The following is a 21,563-nucleotide window of genomic DNA, read 5'->3' on the forward strand; positions in this document are numbered from 1 at the left end:
TGAAGTGTATGACTTAGGGGGGGGGGGGGGCGGACAGGGGTGTATGACTACAGGGGGGCGGACAGGGGTGTATTGCTATATAGGGGGGTGGGCAGGGGTGTATTACTATACAGGGAGCTGCATGCTGGGACCTGTAGTTCCCTCTGTAACAGTACAGGGCTGTAACATAGGAGGAATGGATGGGCTACAGCAGGCAGGATACCACACACAGCAATAACTTATCCTGCTTGCTGCAGCCCATTTTTCCTCCTATGTTAGGCCCCATTCACACGTCCGTGTCAGTTTTTACTGTCAGGAAATCCTGATCAGGACACCTCAAATGTCATCAGGAAAGTATCGGGATTTCCTGACAGTAATCCGTTTTTACCTTCAGGAAACCATCAGGAAAAACCTTCAGGATTTCCTGATCAGAAGAAAAGAATAGGACATGATGGGAGATGTAGTTCTGCAAACTGGATGGTCACAGCTTGCAGAACTACAACTCCCATCATGCCCGGCTGACATGTCATGATGGGAGTTGTACTTCTGCAGTCTGTGGCCACCCAGGTTGCAGGGCATGATGGGAGTTGTACTTCTGCAACCTGGATGGCCACAGGCTGCAGAAGTACAACTCCCATTATGACCTGTAGGAAGGGCATGATGGGAGTTGTACTTCTGCAACCTGGATGGCCTCAGTGCAGAAGTACAACTCCCATCATGACCTGTCAGCAGGACATGGTGGGAGTTTTAGTCCTGGGGGGGGGGGGTTGTGATCTCACCTGTCCTGGTTCCCGGCAGTAGCATGAGGTGAGTTCCTGAAGGTCCGGATGGGGGGTGGTGGTGGGGTGGTTTGCACGGTCCGGGGGGGGGCTGCAGGGGGTGTTTCGGCCGGCGCTGCTGGGCGGACATGCAGGGGTGCTGGCGGCAGAAGATTGATGAGGTCCGGGGGGATGGCGGCACGGCGGGGTGATCGCATCGTGGTGCAGTGATTGCGTCGGGCAGCGGTGCTGGGCTGAGGTCCGGGGGGGGGGCGGGGGGGGGTTTCGGCCGGCGCTACGGAGCGGACGTGCAGGGGTGCTGGCGGCAGAGGAATGATGAGTTCCAGGGAGGGGGGATGGCGGCACGGCGGGGTGATCGGCGGGGAAGAACAGTGGAACAGTGGTGAGGTCCGCCAGCGGGGGTGCGGGGTGCGCGGTGCAGTGATCAGCGGGCAGCGAGGGCAGAGGTGCTGGGCTGAGGTTCGGGGGGGCGACGGTGGCTGTCAAACAATCCGGAATCCCGGGCACTTTCCTGATGTACATCAGGAAAGTGCCCGTGATTCCGGCGCTCCCACAGACCTCTATGGGGGCGTCCGGGCCGGAATTCCGGACAAAAATAGGACATGGTCCTATTTTTTTCCGGATCTATTTTCCGGAACGGACACCCTTCCGGAAAAATCCGGAAGGGTGTCCGTGACCAATTAAAGTCTATGGGTCCGGAAATCCGTCCGGAAATCCGGATGGTTTTTCCGGACGTGTGAAAGGGGCCTTACAGCCCTGTAATGTTACTTAGAGAAGTACAGGTCAGCCGCCCCCCAAATGCTGCTCATCCACCTTCAGCTCTCACATGCCGCCGTCCCTGCACACACAAGACATTAACGTGCAGTGCTCGGTGGCCGGGTGTGGGGGGTCGCTCGGACTGGACTGGTACCGGTGGGGGGGATACCGACACCAGTCCCGTCCGAGCGCCCCTCCCCCAGCCATCGAGCGCTGCACGTTAATGTCCTGTGTATGCAGCGACGCCGGGCGGGACGGGCCTCGGACCAGACTGGGAGGGTGGGCGCTCAGACGGGATTGGTGCGGGGGGAGGGCTGTGCACTCAGGCATATTCTCCCCTGCACTCAGCTGCAGCGATCACGCCGGGCCGAGAGTTTTTGTGCAGGAGCACTCTGAGGAGACAGGAGAGGGCACTCTGGGAGATAAAAATACAAAATTACCGCAGATACCGCCCTGGCTAGGTTGAGGTCGGTTAACCGACGCCAGTGACTGTATCGGTATTTTTGCGGTATACCGCCCAGCCCTACCTTTTGGTAATTCTATGAAATGGATCTTGTGGCTATGTTCAAGTGTTTATTATTGCAGTGGATTTCACGCAGCAAGTTTCTCTGTGAAATCTGCGATTCTGATTTGGCATTAACGTCTCTGAGACTCTATTCTTGTGCAGAGTTTTATTATATTATGCGAATAAAGTTCAGAGTGTTGTAATAGTTATAAAAAAAAAATAATTTATATATATATATTATACATATTGCTGTTAGGTTAAAAATAAAAAAGAAGCCATTCTTATCTGTCCGCACTCCACCCGCAGCCCTCTGGGTCCCCCACTCAACCTGGAGAAGCAAGCAGGAAGGGCAGGGGGAGAGCGACAAGTAAGAATAGCTTCTAAATTATTTTTAACATAACAGCAGAAAAAAAAAATTTTTTTTAATAAATAAATATTTCTGCAAGAAAAGTGTCCATAATGTTGTAAGAGTGAAATCCAAAAAAATAAATTTAATCCACAATGCATGCTAAAGGCCCTATTCCACCGGCCGGCTAGAAGAGCAAACAAGCGCACTCAGCGCTCGTTTGCTCCTCGTTCCCCGCTCGCTGCCGCCGCTATTCATCGCGGCTGCAGCGAGCGAGCGGGTGAGTGCGGGCTGCCCATTGGATACAGCAGCGTCTGCTGCCGACGCTCCTATTCAATGGAGCGACGGCAGCAGATCGCTGCTATATCAGTCGCTAGTTTTTCAACGATGTCGGCTGATCGTTGCACTCTATTCCACGGAGCGATTATCGGCCGAATACGGATGATAATCGTTTTGTGGAATAGGGCCTTAAGCTGTGTCCTGCGAGCATAAGGCTTTTAGACATTCTGACTTTTTTGAGGTCTGTGTTATGCTGTCCTGTGGGGTGTTTATGGCTAGGATGCCATCCTGTGGGCTGCTAATGGCTTGCAATCCTTTGAAGTGCTCATGTTTGGCTGTAAAAAAAACCAAAAACTTATGACATGGAAGAGCAAGTGTTTATACTTATGATTGTGAAAACGAGTGGAGAGAGGGCTGCAGTCAAGAGTCTGGCCCATAGACTTTCACTTTGACTCCCACCCATCACGTGACAAAGAGCTGGGAGAGAATCGCGTTGAGCGAGGACATCTCTCTGCTCGTTGTCATGATCAGTCAGGGTCAGAACCCATCAAAACTTTTGAGAAGTCTCTGACACATCAAAAGTTTTTTGTAACGACAGCGACACTTTAAATATGGAGCGCAATCTTAAAGAGGACCTGTCACTCCCCGTGCCGGGGTGACAGGCTCTCGACCCCCCGTTGGATCCCCCCTATACTTACGTGATCCCGCCGGGTCCCGCTTCCTGAGCCGGCCGGGTCCCTGAGATATCAGCTCACAAAGCCCGACGCGCGCGCTGAGAGATGAGTTCGATGCCCATAGAGAATGACTGAGCATCGGACTCCCCATTCATTCTCTATGGGCGTCTGACTCTGCTGTCAGTGTGCACGCCGGGCTTCGGGAGCTGATATGTCCGGGACCCGGCGGGATCACGTAAGTATAGGGGGCTGTAACGGGGGGTCGGGAGCCTGTCACCCCGGCACGGGGGGTGACGGGTGTCCTTTTAAGGACACAATCCACTCTGTTGGGAGCAGAATGGGTGCAGAATTTTTTGCCTATCTAATGCATCACAATCAGCAGTCTTGCATTAAAATCTATCTCCCATTAAGTCAGTAAAACATTCCAAAGCATGCTGAAAGGTTCCCACACAGTTTTTTTTTTCTCAGTATTTTGCAACCAAAACCAGGAGGATTGAAAACACAAAGTCTATGCTCACACACTGTTGAAATTGAGAGAATGGCCGCCATTTAATGGTAAATAATGGCGGTTGTTTTAATATAGCGGCCACTATTTGCCATTTAAATTGTGGTCCTCCACTAAATTTCCTCAATGTGTGAACATACCCTTTGTGTTTTCAATCCACTTTTGGTTTTGGTTGCAGGAACATAGCCTAAAAATGTAACTGTTCTGTGTTTCCACATGAATTCTGGCTCTTAAATCTGCGTCAGCAACACTCATATGAACAGCACTGTACTTCAGAAATACCTTTTTTAGAATCAGTTTCATAGTAAAACATATTTTACCATTCAGTATTTGTTTTTATTTTTTTAAATTTTATTTATGAAATTGTGGGTGGTCCTACTCAGACAGCCATCTGTGTATAGGTGTGCATATAAGGATGTCAGTCACTAAGTAGCCTGCCCACCAGGCTATTTATCCCAGAAAGAGGTTTTTAATAAATACATTAGTTTATATCCGCTCAATCTTCTCCCCTCCCCCTGCTCTGTAACATGCTGCCTGCAGGAGATTGTATTGAGACACAGATGCTTTTATACAGTGCAGTGTTGTGGTTGTCATATATACATGGCACCAACATGTTCTGCAGCTCTGTACAAGGATTGTCACTATTCATATCACAAGCAATAATGTATACACAGTGAGAACATAAACTCTAGTGAGTTCAGCATAATGTTTGTATTGTCAGACACAGGAGTGTTTCACACTTGTTTCTTCTGTATCTGTAGGTCGCCCTAAAAGGCATAGTCAGAGTTTTTGCCCAGGGATGGATGAACAGAAACCATCCAGCGAGGACAAAGAATCTGAAGCGTCAGGTAACGTAATCAGTGGTTATTTGTTATGTTATAGACTGTATGTATGCTATGGCGGTACACAGGTCATACTGATCCCCCGCACCTACCAGCAGATCAGTATGTGGTATGTATTTGATAGGCAGCGTCTACCACTCTCCATCACTTTTGCACTCTCTGGCAGAGTAGAGATCCTTAGTATGTAGTGTAAGCTATTAAGAATGGTCCATACCACACAGTGCATTCGCCCTTTAGAATGCTTCTATTTGACATTAATTTAAATAAAGTGAAAATATCTTAGTTTTTGCACTGTGTAAATGTTATTCGTTCCTCTTAGCTGATGAAAATGCCTCTGATGTGGCCTGTGAAGCAGAAGCAGATGAGCTCAGCAATCCATCACCAACTGCATGTTCTGTAGGGGATGGCGCTGTCCCAGACTCGCCATGTAGCAGGTATGTTATGTGTTTGAGGAGTTTTTCCCATGTCATAGAAAATAGCTGATACTTAGCATACACCATCATTTTATGACCAGTGGGAGTCAGACTGCTGGGACCCCACCGGTCTTGAGAACAGCAAGGGCACAATGCTGGTATAGTGCTGTGTCTCCTACTGAGTTTTATCTACACAGCAGCCCCCAGCCTTTCAGCTGTGCAGGGGACTTTTGTTGGCCTCATTCACTTAAAGGGCATGTGTCTCTTGTTCCAATTCGTATCTATTTTCTACTATAACTTTATTTCACTTTTTGTACATTATGGGGACATCCATATTGCCTAGGCTGTTTTTAATCAGCATTTAGAGATATGCAAGACTCGTGAACATAGAAGACAATAGATAGACTCTGTTCCCTTGAGATGAATGAAAAACATAATCTGTGACCTTGAAGACGTCATTCCACAGGTAGCCGCTATTGTCTCCTCCGTCTGCTTGTGGCACATGTCGCTGCAAGGCTGTGCAGATCACTTTACAGCAGCCTCCTCTTATCACTACAGACAAAACAGGAAGGTTCAGCTTAGTTTTAGCCTCAGTGGTGAGAATGAAAACTTTATGATATGAGGATTATTTTATAACGTGGATAAAAAAATGGAAAATTAGAAAGAATGTCACCAAAAATTCTTAAACTAAAAACATATTTAAAAAAGTAATTTTCTGATGACACATTCCCTTTAAATAAAGTATGGCTGCAGTGGGCAGCTGGGTACTGCTGTACAGGGAAAAAGTGGAAACAGAAGGCGGCACTTTGTCCCCTTCATTCCCATGATTCGTGGGACCCCAAGAAACTGGGATGGTAATGATAAAAAAATACAGCAAAATATATTACACCATTTTACTACCACCTAGTGACCACCATACTGCTACATGACCGCACATTAGTACCACATTGGCCTCAATTATAAAGTGATGTTATATTGCCTTTATAGTTGAAGACACTTATTAATTATATGTACACATGTCGTTTTTTTTTTTTGTTTTTTTTTTTTTACCTCTGTCCTTTTCCTCTTCACCTTTTGATAATTGTAGATTTTTTTTATTTTTTTTTAAATATTGTTACTTGTCTCTTTTTGATTTTCCCTTTTGGTTTCCATTGTAGGCGCTGTGCTCTCTGCAACTGTGGAGAAAGGAGTCAACAGGGACAGCGGGAGCTCCTGCGGTTTGATCCCTCTCCAGGCTGCCCACAACTGGATCCTGCGCTCTGTAGGGTACAAGGGAGAGGCACAGAGAATTTAGAGCCTTTTGTTATTGGGTTTGCCGAGTCTGTGTTACCAGAAGAGCTCTTTGAACCTTCAGGTTAGGATGTAATATTTATGTCAATGGAAGATATTAGATTTGGGTTCTGGAATGTTACTAAGTTGTATGGTGAATATATTAAAGTGTACCTGTCGTTACAACTTTCAAATTCTAAATCAACAGCAGATGTAATATAAAGCAAGTTTGCAATACACATTCATTTTTTTTTTTTTTTTTTTTTTTTTGTTATCATGCTGCAAAACAAAGTGGAACTTACCAGAAATCTAGGTCCAGTCTCCAGAAGGCAGATTTTCTGACTTTTGCTGGTTAGGCTAGGTTCACACTGCGTTTTCAGCATCCGTTTAACGGATCCGTTTTTTTTAACGTCCAGAAAAATAGGGTCAGCAACGTTTTTTGGTCCGTTTTGGTCCGCCAAAAAAAACGGATCCGTTTTTTTTTATAATGGAAGTCAATGGAAAAATGGATGCACACAAATGAATCCGTTTTTTGCAATCCGTTTTTCATGCGTTTTTTTCAAAAAACGGATGCGTTAAACGGATGCTGAAAACGCAGTGTGAACCTAGCCTTAAAAAGCAGAGGCTAAACACAGGAATTCCGGCCAGTATAGAGAGTCACTGCTCAATGTGTCAATCAGTCACATGACTGCCATCTCTCTGTGAGCGCTCAGATGGCCTGGGATACACAGGACTTCCTGTTTTCTGACTGTTTCCTGTGTTTTGAGGGGAAAAAAAGTCAGACAACAGGAAGTGTTGTGTTTTTTCATAAAAAAAAAAAAAAATGTATATTGCAAACTTGCTTTATATCACATCTAATGTTGATTTAGATTTTAAAGTTAAAATGACAGGTACCCTTTAAAAGGGTACTCCGGCCCGTGGTATTTTTGAGATATGGCCGGGGAGGGGGTGGCTCTAGACGGCGGCGATCACTTTACCTCACTGCTTCCAGGGCCGGGTCCCGGATCGCGCCGTCCCGCGGCCGCTACCTGGTGTGAGCTGCGGCACGAGACGTGACATCTCTCAAGGCAGCTCAGTGGCCGTAGCGGAGTCCCGCCTCTGCTGCTGAATAGCCAAGCGGCTTTGAGACGTCTCATGCCTCAGCTCACACCATGAAGCGGCTGTGGGACGGGTGTACGGGGCGGTGCGATCCTGTAACCGACGCTGGAACCGGGGAGGTAAGTGACCGCTGCCGTCTATAACCACCCCCTCCCCGGCTATAGCTAAAAAAAAAAAAATGTACCGGAGTACCCCTTTAAGGTCAGCGACATTTAACCACATTATTTTCTTGGATAATGGAGATGAGCGAACTTGCCGACAGTTTTAAGTTCGCACAAACCCGAACTATTTGCATTTGAACCCCGCTGCCTGTAGGAGATGGATACAGCCTGGGGACTGCCTGGAAAACATTGATACAGCCTATGGCAGAATACAGCCATTGCCTTAGAACCCTTTCTGTGTGGGTCTATGCTGCACCTTAAGCTGTATCATTTGTCTGGCCTGTTAATTTCATTGTAGTCTGCTGCAAAAAGTCATTTACATGGGATAATGTGCGTCCGACTAGTGATGATTTGGTTGCCCTTGCAAAAAATTCAGTCAGCCAACGAACAAGACATTTCTCATTTGCTGGCTGATTGCTGTTACTTTAACACATGCCATTTACTGGCAGTAGGGATCCCTGCCCGCTGGTTTGAGGGTGTTCACACAGTCAGGTTTTTAATTGTAGTTCTTGTAGCCAAAGTCAGGAACAGATTATAAATGGAGAACAAGTCATTAAGGAAAGACTGAGATCTCTTCTTTGAAGATCTGTTCCTGGCATTGTTTTTATTAATTGCAAATGGAGAACAGCAAATTTGTAGTTTGTAGCAAGTTGTAACGTAATGGAGTATCAGTCTGAGACTTCTCCCAGGACTGCATCCAGCTTTTCCAGGCACCCAGAGTCCGTGGCAGCAGATTTTATGAGCAACACCCTGACAGGCCGACGGCTGAACCTAACCGATGGCTTTGTTTTGTTACTACTGTAAATTGGCTCATGTCTTGCAATAAAAACCCTGAATTTGTGAACATACCATAAACTGCCTGTGTTAAAGGACCCTTAATTTATACACCAAAAACATCTGCTTTAAATCCCCAGGCATGTATTTTTTAAAGTGACACTGTCACCCCCTTTGTGCATTCTGACAGGTGTAAAGGGTAAATTTAGCGGTTTTTATACCTTATTTTATATCATACGTCATGGGGCTTGTTCAAGTAAAGAGTCATCTTTTATCAACTGCAGATTGTGATAAGTGGGCAGGGCCTCGTGGCATTAGCGCCACTTAGCTACGCCCACAACGCCCCAGTTGGGCCCGCCCCCCCTCGACGGCCATTTGAACAGGCTGGCCGAAAGGTCTAGACTCCATCCCCTTTTCGTCGGCCAACTAATAGGCGTCAAGGGGGCGGGGCCAACGGTGATGTTGTGGACGGGGCTAAGTGGCGCTGAGGCCACGCCCACTTAATACAATCTGCAGTTGATAAAAGGACCCTTTTTACTTGAACAAACACCATGACGTATGATATGACATAAGGTATGAAAAACCGCTAAATTTACCCTTTACACCTGTGTAGAGATGTCAGAATGCACAAAGGGGGTGATAGTGTCACTTTAAGTCTTTTAATTAAAGCAAAATGCTGACTTGAAAAGAAATCCACCTTGAAACTGGTGTTAGACACCCATACACAGTGGAAAAAAGGTGGCCAATGGTGCTGATTTTCATGGAATTGGCTGCCTATCAAATACGGACCTCTCAACTCTCCCCCAGCAGATGGTGTCAGGAGGGTGGGTCAGCCACCCAATCCTTTTGTTCTTAAATAAGCTGTCGGCAGCGGCTTACCTTTCCATTTGCAGTGGATGAATGTTTGGCCTAGATGAATGCTCATGTGGATGGAAAGATCATAAAGGCCCTATTCCACTGAACTTTTTCGAACGATTATTGTTCATAAAATCGTTCAAACGACCGCTCGTTGACGATATTCGTGGAATAGCTGTAAACGAGCGAACGACAACAGCGAAATCGTCATTGAGTCGTTGACTATTTTTTTTCATCATGTCGAAAAAAAATTGTTCTTTCAACAATAATTCGCTAATCTTTTCGTTGAATAAAAAATCTTTCAGTCGCTCTTGAAATGTCTACCTACATTTCCCCACGTTTTAAACGACCATGTAACGACCGCAAAAAAAATCGTTACACTACAGATATCGTTCACGTTCCCACACGTATTGTGTTATCGTTCGCTTAAAAAAATCGTTAAGTGCTCGTTAACGAGCGGTCGTTGGAGCGAGTCTATGAACGATAATTGTTCCGTGAAATAGGGCTATTAGAGATGTATATCAATAGTGTGTGGGTGGCTACCCTTTTACCTCATGTCTTACTTTTTTGCCATACACAGGACACTGTTGGGTTCACCACTGGTGTGCGTCTTGGTCATATGGAGTCCAGCATGTGGAAGGAACTGGACTGACTAATGTGGATAAAGCTGTATTCTCAGGGATATCACAGGTTCGTAAATCTCTGAGCTTTGCTGCCTTCAGCAGGTTGTTTGCAGCAGAAACTCTAACCAGTTTATTGTCTTCTTCTAGAAATGTGAATACTGTAAACGGATGGGTGCTACCATTCAGTGCCACTCGACAGGGTGTCTGCGCCGATATCATTTTCCATGCGCTGCTGCGAGTGGATCCTTCCAGTCAATGAAGACCCTAAAAATGCTGTGCACAGAACATGTGGCAGAGGCAGCTGCAATGGGTTAGTTCAGAGGCTTCCTTCATTTACAAGTTATTATGACAATTTTTTGGACAAGTTTTTGTTTTTAGGCTGAGGGCTACGTTGCAGGTATGCTGAGGGCTACGTTGCAGCTTTTTTTTTTTCTTTTTTTTTTTTCTTCTGGTTACGTTTTTAAAAGAAAATTTAAAGTAAGAAATGTGTGTATGTGTATATATATATTAATATAAAAATATTTCTTTTTACTTTTCCTCCTATTTTAGATGACTCTTGTTGCGTGCAATGTGACAAGCCCGGTGACCTCACAGATCTCCTCTTCTGCACCAGTTGTGGACTGCACTATCATGGTTCTTGTCTGGAGATTACCGTAACACCATTGAAGCGCTCTGGCTGGCAGTGTCCTGAGTGTAAAGTGTGCCAAAGTTGCAGGTAGAAACTAAACACCTCATAGCAACATAGGTTAAAAAAAATGGACCTAAAACAAGCCCACCCTTTAAAGGGGTTGTCCGGCGATAAAAAATTTTTCACAGAATAACACACATTACAAAGTTATACAACTTTGTAATGTATGTTATGTCTGTGAATGGCCCCCTTCCCCGTGTTTCCCCCCACCCACGCTAGACCCGGAAGTGTGGTGCATTATACTCACCGCATCTCGTGTCGTCCGTGATTGGCTGAGCACAGTTATGCTCAGCCAATCGCGGCTGAGCTTCGGATGACGCTGCAGAGGGCGGTCTGCACTCGGGAAGATCCGCTGGCCTCCCGAAGAAGACGTCACTGCTGAGGATCGGAGACCGTGGTCGGCACGTGACAGGTAATGTATAGCGCACCACACTTCCGGGTACACGGGTGGGGGTGGTGGGACACGGGGAAGGGGGCCATTCACAGACATAACATACATTACAAAGTTGTATAACTTTGTAATGTGTGTTATTCTGTGAATAATTTTTTTATCGCCGGACAACCCCTTTAAGAATGGTAGAGGGTCAATGGGGTTATGTGGAGCTAACAGTCCAATACTCTTGCTGCAATTTTATGTGATACCTTACCGCTTTACCATTAAATTAAAAAAGTTTTTATGCTTTTATTATTTTTTTTACCCAGAGAAGATGGATTAAAAAGAGTATGTAGTACAGTACATGGCTTTTGGATTGCAAAGTATGTGACGTTTTTCTTTGATTAAATCTTGTCAGGCGGATTTAGTCCAGATTTAGAATGTATGGTCTGTTCACAAAGACTAATGTGCTTGTCTTGTCCCAGGCATTACTTTATTGGCAGCCTTTTCTTCAACGCTGCTCAGAGAATTCCTTTCCTTTTAACATTTAAATTTTTAGATTTTTGAAAAGTTGGCAAAATGCAGAATGACTACAGTTGGGCACAGCAAAAGTTGGTAATAGTGATCATGGAGAACAAATTAAATAAATTATATATATTTTTTTCACACAACAATCTTGCACTCACATGCACACATTCACACAGTGTGTGAGAAATTATTACTAGCAAAGCATAGCAAGGAGATATTTTTATGGGGAGCTATTGGAGCAATGTATAGACTTTTTTTTAAATAGCGTTTCTGTACATTGTATATGGCTCTAGTTGACAGGGGCATTGATGACATTAGCTGCTTTAAGGGTTGTGGTCAGCACCTTCTGGTGCATGTGCATGTGAGAACAGGAAGTGAGCATTTTAGTTATGTACTTGGTTTAAAGTGTTTAATGTCATTTAAAAAAATGTCAAAGGTTTTGATCGGTCAGTCACTCTGCTGAGACAAGCTACAAAAAGTTGTTAAACCAATCATATTTTATGATTATGATGTATGCTTATCCCTGCAAACAACTGAACAACTAGTGTTTACACTTTAAGAAAACGTGCTACAGTGTATTATTGTAGCTCTCCTGATACTGTATAAAATGGTAATCTTAATGTGCATTGTCTCTTTATCCTAATCAGAAAACCTGGCAAGGATTCGACGATGTTGGTGTGTGATGCTTGTGACAAGGTATACCACACTTCCTGTCTGAAACCAGCCATTGAGGATCTGCCTGCAGGCTCATGGAAATGCAAGGTATTTCAGTTCTTGCTGTTCCCTGCTTGTTTTCAGAAATTCTGAGATCCACCCAATTTATTTTTTTTTTGCAGTGTTAATATGTAATGCAGCCCTAACCTTTCCTAAATGGGTTGTTGCTCGACTGTTCTGGAGGACCGAGTGGAAAATTGCCTTTGTGCTATGTTCTCACAGTGTTCTTACATAGAAAAATCTAAAATAGAGCCGCTTTTAATTATCTTGCTATCTCACTTACACGCCACTACTAGAATAAAAGGGGTTATCCCAGCTTACAGAAACATCGCTCTTGTCCTCAGTTTGAGTGTGTATTTACCACTCCATTGCAATGAATGAAACTAAAGTGTAATACCACCCATGACGGGGATGGTGCTGTTTTTGCAAGAAAGTAGATTCCCCCCCCCCATAAATCTCAGGTTTGCTGTTTAGTATTCTGGAAAGGTTGTGTGACAGCCCCTGTGGGAGGTTTAGCAAATTGTCAAGTCTTTATTTTTACCGGTGTATTTCTTTACACACTGAGGTGGTGGTGAATGCTGTTGAAATGATAAACCCCAGCAGTTATAATATTCCATGTTGTTTCTGATGGATAATTGCTTTAATTATGTTTGTACACAGAGTTGCCGTGTCTGTCGACTATGTGGTTCTCGCACAGCACAGTTGGAGCCTGGAAGTCCCTGGTATGAGAACTTCTCTGTGTGCAAGAAATGCCAAGAGCAAAGATGCCGGGCAGAGAGCTGCGTTCAGTGTCATCAACCTGGCAACCTCGAGAGCATGAACCAGTGTTCCAATTGCTTCAAGTAGGTCTTCTTTTAACTTCCTTCATGTATGAGAATGTAGAATACATGCTATGAATCCCTTTAAAAGGGTAATCCAGGAAAAATTAACTTTTCCCCTATCCACAGGATGGGGGAACTGTAGGAGATTGCAGGGGTCCAACCCCTGAACCCCCCGCCAATCTCCGTATCAGACCCCGTCGGCTATGTTATGAATGTTATTTATTCCTATAGATTGCCGGAAAGAGCAGAGTATGCCGCAAGAGCGATGTACTCCGCTCTTTCTGTCGCTCCATAGGAATGAATAGAGCCGCCGGTTGTGTACCAACCCAGGGCTCTATTCGTAACATAGCCGGTGGGTTCGATAAAGAGATCGCTGGGGGGTTCAGGGGTCGGACTCCCCGCGATCTCTTACTTTTCCCCTATCCTCTGGATAGGGAAATTGTTAATGTGAGGCTTTGGTTATTAGTTAAAAGGGTTATCCAGAATTAAAAAAAAAAAAAAACTTTTAGAAATGTTTTCAGTTTGTGTAGGGTATTGCAGCTTTTACATTGAAGTCAATAGAGAAGTTGTTATGCCGCACAGAACCTGAGGACATGTGTGGCACTGTTTTTAGAAGACCAACCATGTTTTTCTAATCCTGAATAATCCCTTTAAGACAGGGATTGGGAACCTTTCACACTCCTCCAGCTGTTGAAAAACTACAATTCTCATCATGCCTGGACAGCTAAAGCTTTGGATTTGGCTGTCCAGGCATGATGGGAAATGTAGTATTGCAACAGTTGAAGACCCATTATCTAAACCATCCCCCTTCTCCATTAGCACTGTTTCTGCCAGACATGTTGGCACAGCTGTGGAGGTGCTAGGACTTTGAAGCAGGTTTTGAAGCTGGAACATCATTGCAGTATTCAGAATGGAAAAACATTAGAAAGTTTATTAGTTGACATTTGGGCAACAGCTAAATAACGTACAGTATGTCCCCAGTCAACCCCTTCTAACTGGCTGACACAGGAATAAAAGATGGCATGCAGCAATAGAACAAGGCGTTCAGAGTTGACATAGCTTGTATTCTTGCACACTGCTTTACAGCGTTCATTTGGTATACCTTGGCGTGTCGTTTGACCTTTTTGAAACTTTAGTGATGCTCAATTTTATTGACATAGTTTAAAAGTGCTGATTGTGTTGAGCTTCCTGTACTGCTATCTCCTAGTATTGTGCACATTACAATAAAACGGAAGGCCTGTGCGCAGGTACAATGGCAGCCGGTTTTCAGATGGGGAGCCAGCCTAGCAGATTGTAACACGTGTGTATAAACTCTGATGTGGCGTCCTAGGACTTCTTGGAGGCTTCTTTTCTCTGTAATTCAATGAGTAGTGTATTTACAGTTATGGTGTAGAGCCATTACCAACAAATGGAGTGACTTTTATTCCTAGATTAGAAGGGTTGGCCAGGAAACATCAGTTAGCGTCTGAGACAATTATGGCCGCTGCTGGAGGGGAAACAGTTTCTTGTATAGCTCTACATTTGATTATGTAGTGTTGCTGTTTTATGTTCTGTTTGTATTAAGAGACTCTGGACATCATTCGTCATTTCATTCTGCTTAGGTCACTTATGCATATTGCTGCTGAATCTTTATTCCTTGACGATATGTTGACCATATGTGGACCTCTATTGTATAGCTTTGTAACTAATGCTTTAGTACATTTCCTTGTAAGCGATGTCAACTTCACTTTTAATAAAACTGTTAAAAAAAAAAAAAAAAAAAGGGTTTGGCCAACTCATAGTAAAAATGTTCAGTGTACAGTGTAAGTAACTATACTCACAGCAGCTCCCTGTGTATCCCATATAGACTCCCCTCCTCCAGGCTGCAATGTCCTGCTCTGTGGTGAGTCTGTCCATAAGATGGCTAAGCATGGAGAGGCATGTGACCTTGCCTCTCCCCCTGTGTTCTTTTTAGGCATGTACAGGCTGAGTGGTAGACACTGAGGGCGGAGTATGGTCACATGTTCCTCTGTGTTGGCCATCTTATGGACAGAATTAGTACAGAGCAGGAGGAGGGGAGTCTGATTCTAGTTCTGTGAGGTACACAGGGAGCTGCTGTCAGTAAGGGCAGTGAGTACACTTATACTGTACACAATTTTACCATAAATTTGCCAACCCATTTAGGAGGGGAGATAGTTCTGACCCTCTTCACATTGTAAACACTGCTGAGAGTCTAACGGCAGTTTATTTTTTTATATTAAGTAACTAGTTCCTTTGTGTTTTACTCCAGGTTCCATCACTCGGCATGTGCACAGAAGTGTGACTCTCTAGCAAGCAGCATGAGCTGTCCATCGTGTAGCACACAGCAGGCTGCCTTACAGAAGAAAGATGAACAGGACAAGAGTGTTGAGATCCCAAATACAGCCCTCTCAGAATGTGAAGCCAAACCACTAGGTTGGTATTAGCACAGAAAACTTTTTGTCCCGTGAAAGTAAAAAAAACTTAATGGGGGTGAGGCAGGAACATAATAAACAGTTCATACTTACCAGTGGCCATGCCTCCCAGGTCCCATTGACAGCCGCCAGATGTCTTTTTCGGCTGGAATCCCGGCTCTTCCAGCTGCAATATTGTGACCCGGCTGAGCGATTGCCCACTCAGGCAGTCAGTGACTGCGGCTGTGTCCTCTCCTAGTCACTGATCAGCCGAGTGGGCAGTGGCTCAGCCCGGTATGAGACGTTGCAGATGGATTAGCTGCAGGAGGCCGGTAGCTTTCAGCTGGACCCGGAAGCAGCGCCAAGGGGCACGAGGATAGGTAAGTATACTTTTGTTTATTATTTTTCTGCACCCCTCTTCCACTCGGCTTTTATTTACTTTCATTGGACATCTCCTTTAGTAGTAAACCAATTACAGTCAGTGATTGCATACATTGCATTAAGAATGCTGTTTTCCCCTGTTGTCCATTGGAGTAAGTGATAATTTAACGGAGTGGAGGTACAGACCTCATTGATGTCTATGCAGGGTCACGCAAAACAAGCATGTTTGTGCCCGGTATTTTTTTTTTGTAACGTGTAGTGGATCTCCAGTTGGGGAGCTAAATAATTACTTAGGTTCTCTCCTGGTTTGGAGGTACAGAGGCAGTTTCTTCACTGTGGTGGGCTGCAGTATTTGTACAGCTCTGTATAAAGGTTACGCTGTGTAAGTAATGTAAGGTTTTTTTATGCTGTGTAAGTAATGGGAAATAAGATTGAAATGTATGTTGCTGTTTTTGTTCTTGTGTGCGTAAAAATGACAGTGATATTGCACCATTTTTATTTTTTTAACATCTAGAAGTTTTAACAGCAGATGAAGATGGGCTTGGTGCCTCGGACAATGAAGCTGCTGAGGCTCCAGAGATGCTTCCTAACACCCCCCCGCTGCCAATTGAGACCAGAAGTCCTCCTCCTTTGGAAGCAGAACCATCACATCAGGAGAGGACATTTGACCCGTGTGCATCTCCTGATGAGGCTCCTGTACTTGTCACCGTGGAAGATGAAGATATGGAGGTTGAGGAAGAAGGCACAGGGAACATCCAGGAACAGAAACAAACTGTGTCTTCACTTTCACAAAGTCCTCCTCACCAGAAGTCATCATTAATACCTTCAACTCCTGATAGGACTCGGGCAAGTGCCTCTATAGACGAGGACACGCAACCTATGGACTCTCTGAGCATAGAGGATGGAACCTGCCAGAGTCCTGCTAGGACAAAAGAGGACCTTTCCAATAGTTTTTTTCAGCAACCGTCTGTTTTAGACTCTGAAATGGTTGTGGACTCTGAAGAGCCTCCCTGTAAGTCTACAACAGAAATGTTAAGCAATGACAGCGCAATAGGTCAAGAAGTCACAGGGGATTTCTCTATGGAAAAAGTTCGAATGCCCATTAGATGCACTATCGTCAAGTCGGACATTGTAAATGAGATCTCCAATCTGAGCCAGGGTGATACAACCGGTAGCTTTCATGGCTCTGATGCTTTATGCTCACCTGACCACGAGGGCGGGTCCCTCTCTATGGAGATGTGCTTGCACAAGGAGGATGGGTCTTTGAGGCTGTGCACAGACTCTATGCCAGAAACGGATGACTCCTTGTTATATGACCCCTCTATTGGAAAGTCAGATGGGGAGAAGTCAAGGCGGAAATGCTCTCCAGGTCGATCAAGAGTCAAACACGTAAGTGGAAATTGTGTTTATAATAGTGTTGAGCCTACTTGCCGAACTGTTTGGGTTTGGCAAAGTTCTGTGAACCCGAACTCTCAGCATTTGACTCCTGGTGGCTGGAGAATTTGGATGCTGCCCTAGGGCTGCCAGGAAAACATGAATGCAGTCTATGGCATGAACTATAGCAAAAATCTACATTGGCATGGGCTGATTTGTTAAAGCGAATGTACCACTAGATACACTGTTTTTTGTTTTTGTTTTTTTTAAATACATGAACAGATATACAGGGGGATGCCGGTGCCGCAGTTTTTTTTTTTTTTTATAATAACCGCTGCCTGGTTTCTGTGCACGGCTCCAGTCAATTACCGAGCATTGGCCAGGCATGAGGCACTGGGGGTTTGCCCCCAATTTGATGTACCAAGTGGTACATTCCCTTTTAGAGGTGCATGCCTTCAATGAATGTTCTGATTCCAGCAGCAACGGAAGTTTACTGAAGTCCGGTCTCCTCCTTAGTATTTGATAAGTGCAAGCCCTTTCTAAGTGCTGGTTTCATCTGAACAATGGCAGATGAATAATTATATACATATACAGTGGTTCTTGGATTATGAGCATAATTCGTTCCGGGACCTTGCTTGTAATCCAAATCCACTTCGAAAGCAAAATTTTCCTATAAGAAATAATAGAAATTGACAATTGGTTCCACGCCCCAAAAATGATTTTACATTCTGAATAACATGTAAAACTAATAAAACAAACATTTAGAAACAGCTGAATATGTAATATTATAAGTTACTGTACAGTATAGGAATCAGCATGTGGAGTATAATGTAAAGTAACTGCATAAACCTGATAACACAGCAGAAGTGTGTAGATACAGGATGGGGCTGCAGATCCCCATAATGCAGTAGCGTAGTACAACAGGCTAGAATAGAGAAGCAGGGCTGCTGTCAGAGGTCTGTGTGGTCACATAAAAGCGATGGGGAAAGGGTGTGTGTATTCAGCATGGACCAATCAGGAAGTGAGAATCACATTGCTGTGCAGGAGGACAGTGACAGAAACCTTTCTATACAGCAGTGTGATTGGCTAAGTGTGAATGCAGGCACATTATAGCAGGAATGGAGAGGATGGGAAACGCAAGGGCCGACAGAGACTGCAGGGAACATGAAGGAATGAGCAGGGCAGATGTGGGCATATGCATGCGGCACACTGTCAGGGGAAAGAGGGTCTACAGCTATGAAGAAATTACCTCCACAGTCCTGTCCTGTGATGCAAGCCACAGCCTGAAGGGGATCTGCCATGATTTGGAAGGTGAGGGAGACTCCCTGGATCAGAGTACAGTGCTGTAGACCCCGCTATGCAGAAGATGCCCCTCCCCCACTCCCATCTAGTACAGAGAGCTGTTAAACCAAAGCATTGCTCTTAAACCAAGTCACAATTTTGAAAAACTGAGCTTTTCTTGCAAAACGCTCTTAATCTAAATTACTCTTAACCCATAGCTGCACCAGGACGTTACTGAACGTCCTCGTGCCGCTATGGGAGTTCAGAGGGGGATCGCGCGGCTCTGAACTGCCGCGATCCCGGGTGCCGCATGTAGCCCGGGATCGCGGCTATTAGCGAGCACGGTCCGATCGCCGTGCCCGCTAATTAAGTACTTAGAAACAGCTGACAAAGTTGATAGCTGCTTCTAAATACTTGCTCATCTCAATACCTGGTGGTCTAGTGGGGGGCCCATCCCGGGCCGGGGTCTGCGCCATAATGCAGCAGCCAAAAGCAATAGAACACTGATCTCATGGATTCATGCAGTATAACTATACTGCATGGATCTCTATGAGAGATCAGAGTGCATATACTAGAAGTCCCCCAGGGGGGCTTCTAGTATATGTGTAAAGTAAAAGAAAAATGTATTTTTAATAACACAAAATCCCCTCCCCTAATAAGTGTGAATCACCCCCCTTTCCCTATTTTATAAATAAAAATAAATAAATAAATAAACATGTTTGCTATCACCGCGTGCGTAATCGCCCGAACTATTAATCACATTCCTGATCTCACACGGTAAACGGCGTAAGTGCAAAAAAATCCCAAAGTGCAAAATTGCGCACTTTTGGTTGCATCAAATCCAGAATAATTGTAATAAAAAGTGATCAAAAAGTCGTATATGCGCACTCAAGGTACCAATAGAAAGATCACATCATGGTGCAAAAAATGACACCTTACACAGCCCCATAGACCAAAGGATAAAAGCGCTATAAGCCTGGGAATGGAGCGATTTTAAGGAACATATATTTTCTTTAAAAGGTTTTAATTTTTTACAAGCCATCAAATCAAATAAACATTTTTTTTTTTTTTCAATTTCACCACACATATAATTTTTTTTTCTGGTTTCCCGGCACATTTTAAGCAAAATTTACATCTGCCATAGCAAAGTACAATTAGTTGCGCAAAAAATAAGGGCTCATTTGGGTCTCTAGGTGGAAAAATGCAGGCGCTATGGCCTTTATATACACGAGGAGGAAAAAAACAAAAATGAAAACTGTGTCCCCTAAGGGTTAAACCAAGGTACCACTTTATATGTATTACATCTTTCTTTTCTATATAGTGTACATATTTCTGAAAAAAATAGAAAGATGTTTGTATTTAAAAAAAAAACAACTAAAAAAAATATAATTTTATTTTTTAGATACAAACATCTTTCTTTCTATATAGTGGCCATATTTATAAAAATAAAAGGTTTATCTATTTTTTTTTTATAAATATGTTTTATAAATATCTTTTTATAAAAGATGTTCGTAACAAAATGTAATATATATACAGTGGTACCTTGGTTTAACAGTAACTTGGATGAAGAGCATTTTGCAAGAAGAGCGTACAGTTATTCAAAATTGTGACTTTAAGAGCTCCCTGCACTGGGTGGGAGGGAGAGTGGGAAGGGGCATGGTCTACATAGCGTGGTCTACAGCCCTGTACTCTGACCTACCAAATCATAGCAGATCCACTTCAGGTTGGGGCTTGCATCAAGGGAAAGGACTGTGGGGGTAATCTCTTCATAACTGTTACCCCTCTCTCCCCGGACAGAGTCCTTAATGTATGTGCTTACATCTGCCCTGCTCATTCCTTCATGCTCCCTGCAGTTCTGTCAGCCCTTGTGTTTCCCATCCTCTCCATTCCTTCTATAATGTGCCTGCACTCACACTTGGCTAAACACACTTCTGATATATAGTGCCTGCACTTACTCACTTATACACACTGCTGTATAGAAAAGTTTCTGTCACTGTCCTCCTGCACAGCTCTGTGATTCTCACTTCCTGATTGGTCCATGCTGAATACACGCCCCCTTCCCCCACTGCAGTCATGTCACCACAGACCTCGGACAGCAGTGCTGCTTCTCTCTTCTAGCCTGTTGTATTACACTACTGCATTATGGGGATCTGCAGCTCCATCCTGTATCTACAAACTTCTGCTGTGTTATCAGGTTTATGCAGTTAGTATACAGTATATTCTCCATGCTGATTACTATACTGTACGGTAACTTATACTATGACATATTCAGCTGAGTTTTTTTTTTTTTTAATATATTTTGTAACATGTACATACAAATTATATCTCTATTCATGTACATTATATTTATCAGTCTGACCACTGCTTTTAAAGCAGTGTGGTAGTCTGTACCTGACAGGTTCCCTGTCATTGCCTTCATGTTGCCTGAGCCACAAGTCTTTGGTGATGTCCTTAGGCATATGCCTGCCATGCCAGCTTTGATATATCTTTCCCTGTTTAGAGATATGGGGAGACCCATGAGTCAAGGCTGATAAGGCAGGGAGAAGCCTGCAGGAACAATCCTAATCACTAATGGTTCAGGCAGCTTTAAAGTGATTGCATGTTTCCTCTATTGTAAATGTAGCATCTTGTAAAAGGAGGTGAGAAAGTGACATCACCATGGGTGATCACTGCAGATGCAATCCATGTTGAGAATACAAAGCTTGTAGCACCTCTGGTGACGGACACAGCTAACACTATTAGGTCACTATTAGGTCAGTGTGGTAAGATAGTGATTGAGATAAGCTTTTGTGTGCAAGAACGATCAGGAGAGGCTATGTATATTAATGTAGAGAACACTATAAAATAAAGAGACTTTGAAACAGGAACGTAAAAAAAAAAAAATTAGAAGTTGTTTGTTCATTTATGCAGCATTAGGTTTTAAAGTGGTACTGCCACCCCTCTTACTGACTAAATTTCATTGGTGGACAGTACAGTTTGGCCCCATCTCCTGGCTGGGGAGTGGGTCTGACTGTCATGAAGCCCTGCCTAGGTGTCTGTCCACCGATTAAAATTAAGCGATTTTTAGAGCTGAAAAAAGGCACCAAGCTTTATACAATCTTATGTATGAAATGTGCAGCATCTAAGCTTTTGGG

General features: G+C 44.1%; 1 protein-coding gene across 5 annotated transcripts in view; it reads left to right on the forward strand.

Moving 5' to 3' along the window:
- Positions 1–21,563, forward strand: part of KMT2D (lysine methyltransferase 2D) — a 93,412-nt gene that overhangs the window by 19,530 nt on the left and 52,319 nt on the right. For all 5 annotated transcript variants that reach the window (XM_069970091.1, XM_069970095.1, XM_069970094.1 and 2 more), the window contains exons 2-11: positions 4,585–4,671; positions 4,985–5,099; positions 6,236–6,432; positions 9,816–9,925; positions 10,006–10,168; positions 10,408–10,573; positions 12,095–12,209; positions 12,822–13,003; positions 15,252–15,415; positions 16,289–17,163. In XM_069970091.1, coding sequence (XP_069826192.1) covers positions 4,623–4,671; positions 4,985–5,099; positions 6,236–6,432; positions 9,816–9,925; positions 10,006–10,168; positions 10,408–10,573; positions 12,095–12,209; positions 12,822–13,003; positions 15,252–15,415; positions 16,289–17,163 — 2,136 coding nt within the window. In that variant the 5' untranslated portion in view covers positions 4,585–4,622. The remainder of the gene's footprint in view (positions 1–4,584; positions 4,672–4,984; positions 5,100–6,235; positions 6,433–9,815; positions 9,926–10,005; positions 10,169–10,407; positions 10,574–12,094; positions 12,210–12,821; positions 13,004–15,251; positions 15,416–16,288; positions 17,164–21,563) is intronic.

The sequence above is a fragment of the Dendropsophus ebraccatus genome, chromosome 5 (genome assembly GCF_027789765.1).
Source record: "Dendropsophus ebraccatus isolate aDenEbr1 chromosome 5, aDenEbr1.pat, whole genome shotgun sequence".
Lineage (NCBI taxonomy): Eukaryota > Metazoa > Chordata > Amphibia > Anura > Hylidae > Dendropsophus > Dendropsophus ebraccatus.